Below are 7,190 nucleotides of genomic sequence, written 5' to 3'. Positions count from 1 at the left end.
ATCTGCATAACAAATGCATTCTTTAAGAGACTGCACTGTCGTATGTATTGGCTTAGGTCATGATACGGAATTATTACAATCTCAAATGCATGTATTTCAACAAGATAGCACCCTTGAGATATACATCTCGATTTCAATTTGTGGTCAGTAATCAGTGATATAGAACAAAAGGCATGTGTGTGAAAATGTTATAACACAGTGCTTTACTCAGGGATCTTACACAACTTCTAAAAAGTCTCCTGCATTTTACCATGTGTGGCTCTGTGTTCCATTTCTCCCACTATTTTAAATGAATTGTACATGTGGTCTGTTGAAGTCATCAATTAAATCAGATAATCACTAATTTGTCTTTTTTGACAATTTTCCAAGATTTTCAGTTCCAGTGGTTTAATTTCATATGCACAGCAAATCAAAACAACATAAGCAATATAGACCTGAATATAATAATAGTGCTACAGTGTAAATAGTGAGCATGCCTCTGTTTACCTGGAGCTGGCTTCAGCAGTAATGTAATGTAGTCCAGGATGAGAAGGATGTGTAGTGCAAGGACATGAATAGCTGCATTGTTATGTCACAGTTATGACTAGAACTGTATGTGTCTATTATAAATGATGCTTTCCATATTATCCCATGAAGCTGTGACCTGGCTGAATCCTCAGTGCAAAACATTCTGTGCTTTAATATTGCAATTGAGGTTTCCGAGAAGGAGCTGAGCCTGTTGAGAAACCTTTTCAAGATGCATGACTCCAGCTGTCTCCGCGGAGAGATGAGTGCTAATGAAGGAAGGGAGGAAACTCACGCCACACCAGCTGGAGGCTGATTAAAATCAATGTGAATACTGCTTACCCACCAGCAATCAGAGACACAAAGGATCTTCCATCTGATACATCAAATGTGCACTATACCCAAAGTCCAAATGAAGTGGGCATGGACCTTTCAAAGCATACAGTACCAAGGTACCATGCAGGTGTGTTATCAAACTAACACAATATTCACCTGGACAGATCCAGGAGAAGAGTACATGTCCCACCTCTTAAGCTGTTTCACCAATGCACTTTTGATTTCTTTATCGGCCACAAGAGCTGATTTGGGTCCAGTTTGGGTTATAAGAAGAATAAGGTTTTACATGTAGCAATGTGACAGATAAGCTTGGAACAACACTCTTAAAAAAGAGGATTCCTGTGCATTCTAGAACTAGAACCACAGGGTTCCTTCAGAAGTTCCTAATACAGAACGAAGCATCAAATCATGCAACCCCTATTGGTTCAATTTAGAATGAGTATGGTTTCATATTGAACCCATGACATAGAACCATCTGCTGTTGAAAACAAGGATTATAGACACAGATGGGAAATCAATGACAGGTTACAGTAAACAGGAATACCAATTCAACAATGAAATTGATGTCAGGTTGGCAATATAATGCAGGTTACTGCTTTTTGGAGAGTTCACAGTGGATACCCTTAGCCCCAGCTTTGAATTAACACAGGCAATATTTCACACTGATGTCGTCATGACTTCCTCAGATTCCCAGTAAGTTGTTTCATAGTGACTGTGTGTTTTGGGCGTATGACTGTCTTATGTTATATAATGCACCAGTGTCCATTAAAACAACATGATGTTAGGTAATAAATCTATGCAACTATGTGGGCGAGAGGCATCTAAAAATAAATAAATACATAAATAAATAAATAAATACATCTGCAGAGCTGTCCTGAAGGTTTGCTGCAGACAGCTTTGCTCTGTCAGCTCGCTGCTGCCCTGCTTTCTGTATCTGAGAATCACTTCGTATAATTATTGGGGTTATCGATATTATTAGCAGTAGTGGTATAGACACTAAAATATGTTGCGTAGTTCAAGCGCAAGATATCATTAACACTATTCCGAGTCAGTCATTTATTTTAAATAAAACAACCGCTGATCCAAGTCTTACATTGCGATTACATAAGCACATATTACATTGCAGTATTTTCAACTTTTACACTGGAACGATAATATTTTATCTGGGAATATCTTACAAATTAATATTTAAAACCTTTTTTTCGTCCTGGATTTAAAAAAGAGACCTTCTGTTTGCTGTAAGTGAATAACACTTTTAAACTTGCTCTTAAAAACTGGAACACTGACTACCGATACATAAAGCAAGAGATCAGACGTTGGTTTCAGTTAGAATAAAGTTACACGATCTGTATAGATTTTTAATAATTCTATTACAAATTTAGATCATTCTTCAGGTCTTTTTAAAAAATATATTAATCTTTATTTACCATTATAAAAAATAATAATAATTCAGGATCATCGTGGAAGGTATGCTTATTAGATTTTGGTCAATGGAATTCCAATGTGATTCTGGCTGTCGCTCGTGAAGTGCCTCTGTCCGAGGTGCTGAAATGTCACATGACGCCTCTTCTTCATTCACTGCAATACAGTGAGCTCCTGATTCTGTTCACACTTTCCAACAGAACTGAAATCCACCCGGCGTATTATTCTCCTTGGTTCTACTTTACACATGGAGCGGAAGACGTGAATTGTCCAGAAATGCGGGATCTAGAACTGAAACCAATAAAAGGCTCAGATTTTGGATTGTAGATTTTATTATTTTTTACAGAGACAGCAGCGTGAGTGCAGTGAATGGGTGTACAGCAGATTAGTGGTCCTGCCGATTAAGACTGCACAGCTTTTTGGAGTCTGGTTGGGACTGAGAAGATGTAAGGATCAACAAGCTCTCCTCTTGGCTTTGAAACAACCATGCAGAAAGGAATTCGACTCAATGATGGCCATGTTACCTACCTGGGTATTTTGGCGAAAAAAGATGGCACTAGACGAGGGTATTTGAGCAAGAAGAGCTCCGACAACACAAAATGGCATACCAAGTGGTTCGCTTTGCTGCAGAATATGTTGTTTTATTTTGAGAACGACTCCAGCTCCAGACCCGCGGGATTGTATCTGTTGGAAGGATGCGCTTGTGACAGAGCCCCCTCTCCTAAACCTTCTCTGTCAGCCAAGGAATGTTTAGAGAAGCAGGTAAGGGTGGACTGGTGCTTATTCGCGGGGATGTGCGTGTGTGCCTATATTCTCCAATATGCTGTGTATAACAGCTAATTTACTTGATGTACAGGCTAATGGAACTGTTATTTTACGAAAAATGAGCAACTTGAGTTTGGGGGGGGGGGGGGGGGGGGGGGTATTCCTGATGGGGTTGCTCTGAAATGTTGACTGGTGTTTTCAGACGCATGGAAAGCTGTCGAGAAGCAAAAACACTTGAACGTTATAACAGAGATGCGTTTTACAAAGTACTTATTTTATATCTGACATAAACATTTCGTAAGCGTGCTCTCTAATGTATTTTGGGGAGTTTAATCTACATGACAATTGCAATTATCTGAAATGTATACTGATATGTTTAAAGTCAGAATGCGATCGTTAACGGTGGGTATTGAAAGCAAAACAGCTATAGAAACTCCAGAATAATAATGAATTACAACGATAATAATAATTATTATAACAATTGAAAGTTAATTAAATTAAAATATGCGCTACTTCCCCTTTGTAAAGTGCTCTTGCATAATGCCATGTTGTCTTTGAGCATGTGATTATTACTCATTAAATGTTAGATATTTTAAAATGGAAATATTAAAATACATTTTCCAATGGTCTTTAAAACCTCGAAAAACACATCTATCTATCTATCTATCTATCTATCTATCTATCTATCTATCTATCTATCTATCTATCTATCTATATATATATATATATATATATATATTACAAGTCTATTACATTGTACATCATGACATCGCCAGGTACTATAATCAGGTGTTGAATAGTTGATTATGATTCTTTGCTGTGGTGTTTTGGGAGATCAATTTCTTCTTAGGTTATATGGGTAACAAAGCTTGATTAGGCATTTTGTTCCATCTCAACGGCGCCACCTGGTGAAGAATATGTGTAGTGCCTATATAGTTGATATAAATAGAATAATACTTGACAGCTTAATGTTTTCTGCTGATAACCCCGGTTTTAATATTAGATTTTGCAAAGGATTTTTTAATATAATGTCACAAGCCAGTCAAATTATTTGGACAATTGTAAATTGGTAAATAAACAAACTAGACGCCCTTAATGATAAAATGGGTCATTCTGAGACTAGACTAGCTCAATTATTGATTTGTACACACCTTGTAAACACACACAATTGAAAATGCTGCTGTTTGAGCTTTTTATGAAGAATAAGAACAAACAATCCAAAAAGACACCCCAGCTAACTTCTTTAGTTCATTTGAAGTGGATTTGTTTGTACCCTAGACCGATACTGCTCTTTATTGCGTCATCCTGATTTGTTGCAATATCTGCAGGGGGTGGAGAGGAAAGTGCAGGATAGACCCATCCCATCCTGAAACAATCCTTTGCTAAGTAATGCCAGGCAGGACTGTAAGCATACACACACACACACACACACACACACACACACACACACACACACATATATATATACTGTTAAAAAAATTTTTTGTCATGAGTTTTGTGTCTGGAGAGAGTTAGGAGGCAGTGGACAGAGCTTCTGCAATGTTTAAACGCACACCTCTGTGAGTCCGTCTGCGGACACTGAAAACGGATTTAGATTATTTTCATTTTATATGTAAGTGGATCTCTGCAAGAATGAAATAATCCACAGAATCCAAGCTGTTAAAAGAAGAGGGGGTTCTTTCTTTCTTTCTTTCTTTCTTTCTTTCTTTCTTTCTTTCTTTCTTTCTTTCTTTCCATAACAAAATCATATTTTTATATACTACGATGTGGCCGTGAGGTTTGGAAAATCATTAAACATAACACAATACTTACTGTTGCATTAAAATGAACACAAAGCAAGTCTGATGATTAGCAAAAAAAAAAACAGTTTTGACACCCAGTATAATGACAAGAATGCTGCTATTTGTTTTATCAAACATTTTATATTTGCTGTTTGCTTTTTTTTAACCACTCTCTTTCAAATAATTATAAAAATAAAAACATTTCATAATACAATGGGACCAGTTGAGACTGACAATACAATAAGCATCCGTAAATACGACATCAATGACAATGCAGGAAAGAAATGGGAGAGTGTAACAGGTTTCTGTTGAGTGGCAAGAGAGGTCATCGGTGGGCTAGTGATGATAAGAGCCCTCGACTGCCGTTTGAAAATCCAGGGGGCTCGAGCCCTGGCATAGACATGCTTACTCAGTCTTTCTAGCTTTAAAGGAGCTGTGAGTCTGGGGAGTGTGGAGAGGCAGAGTGGGCAGGGGACCATTGTTCCAAGAGCAAGGCCTCTGATAAGGACCTCTCACTGAGCAGAAGCTAGTGGCATGTGGGCTTGAGGACTGACAACATTTCTAATTAAAACATCACTAATGTGGGTAGAGAATGGCCAAGGGATAATGATATAAAATACAAATGATAATGAAAAGTGTCCTTGATTTTGAAATGTAACCACAGGCCAATACTGTGGCATGTAAATGGAAAATGCAAAGAAGAAAGCATAATCTATAGAAATACAGTACATTAGAACTTATAGAAAGGATAATGTTAAATAAACATGCTTTTATGTAATACAGAGAGCACGCAATAAATATCTAAACTAGTGTCAACAGTAAATGCATTGTGTCGCTTTTCCATGTCTAGCACAAAAGACCCCAAATGACCTGCAGAATGATCTAAGGGTGAGAGGTGTAGCCAGTGCATTGCTGTACAGTACAGTTATATGTACAGAAGAGGCTATGTTACTGTTTCTTGTATATGCAAGGTGTACGTGTGTCAGAAAAGGTTAGGTCATGAGTGTGCTGCTTATGCAAGCACAGGGCTCCATTAGGATCAATCTCTTTAATAGATCAGTCTCTGCTACTCATTTTGAGGCACTGCTAACCTAGTCAGTGGCTTGTGGAATAAAATTCTGCTGAGATATTCTCCATTTTTGGATCATAACTACTGTATAATTGTTATCATGACACCCCTGCAGAGTAACCTACTTATTGAAATTGCTGGTTAAACATTGTTGGAAGCACAACTTATTACTGCCATCTACGCCTTTATAAACTGACATATCAAGTGGGAAGCAAAGACGATCTGGCCTGTTCCAGTTGTACTGAATCTGATTGATTGGTGCCAGTAAAGCTGTGTTTCTATCTGCACTTTGAAACCAGTCTGCTCTACTCAATCCAATATTAAACCGGATGCTCACGGTTCCAGCTGCAGTCTGCAATCTGATATTTAAACAAGCAATTCTTAAGGGTCCTGTATCACCCCCACCCATCTCCCATTCTGAGAAGTGCATGTTTTCAACTTCATTCCTCAAACCCTTCCTTATTTTATTGACTTTGCACTGGCCTTACAGAGAAGATTACTTTTGGACAAGGAGATAAAAAAACAAGTCGATCAAGCAGTGTTGCGGACAAGAGTTAAGACAGATGGTCTGTACTGAATCTGTAGCTCCAGAAGAGCTTTGTTGATAATGGAGAACTTTGACTGCATGTTGTCAGAAAGCCACTCACAAATGGGTTCCCCCATCAAGTTAATAAGATTGTTCAGCTAAACCTGAGGATAACCTTCCAACTGAAGCATAGGGATCATTCTGGTGCAATCATACACTATGCATTGCCAGCTACTGTTGTTGGGAAAGCTTAGATAGGCAAATAACACTGATGATCCCCATGTTAATTCTCATTCCTAGTCTTAGTGACATATATAGTTCACATGCTTTCAACCCAATACTGTAAAAGCACTCTGTTGTAATTGCATTGCTGGAGACTTGTGTATTGGTGTGGGAATAGCTCGCTCTGTGTTGTATTACTAGGTTCTAAATGATAGCTGGTTATTACACCTTGGAGACTGATAGAGATCCATTCTGGTGCAGCATAAAGTACACTGTAATGTCATGCTATTCAATGACTTCAGTTAATTAGTAAGCTATTAATTTAAACATCAAACAACAAGCATTGTGTACTCTTTAAAAATGCAATGCTTGGAAAAGACATCTGGTGTATTCCTGAGTGATCCTGCATTCTTTGAAACTGTTTCTCAATCAGTATCATCCAGCAGTATTACAGTAAAGTGCCAAGAGGACAGACGTTTGACAGATATCATGCCACAAGTCTGTTTCACTATATTATGATGTCTGAAGTTTTTAATTACAGACAGCTACCTATCCATCTACTTGT

At 37.9% G+C, this 7,190-nt stretch overlaps 1 protein-coding gene across 1 annotated transcript in view; it reads left to right on the top strand.

The window, feature by feature from the left end:
• Nucleotides 1–2,316: 2,316 nt before the first annotated feature.
• LOC121294354 (ras-specific guanine nucleotide-releasing factor 1-like) overlaps nucleotides 2,317–7,190 on the top strand; it is a 43,232-nt gene continuing 38,358 nt past the window's right edge. Inside the window, exon 1 of the mRNA XM_041217979.1 lies at nucleotides 2,317–3,024. Coding sequence (XP_041073913.1) covers nucleotides 2,749–3,024 — 276 coding nt within the window. The 5' untranslated portion in view covers nucleotides 2,317–2,748. The remainder of the gene's footprint in view (nucleotides 3,025–7,190) is intronic.

Source organism: Polyodon spathula, chromosome 19 (genome assembly GCF_017654505.1).
Source record: "Polyodon spathula isolate WHYD16114869_AA chromosome 19, ASM1765450v1, whole genome shotgun sequence".
NCBI lineage: Eukaryota > Metazoa > Chordata > Actinopteri > Acipenseriformes > Polyodontidae > Polyodon > Polyodon spathula.
The sequence above is the reverse complement of the archived record's forward strand: the minus strand, read 5'-3'. Positions and strand labels throughout refer to the sequence as shown.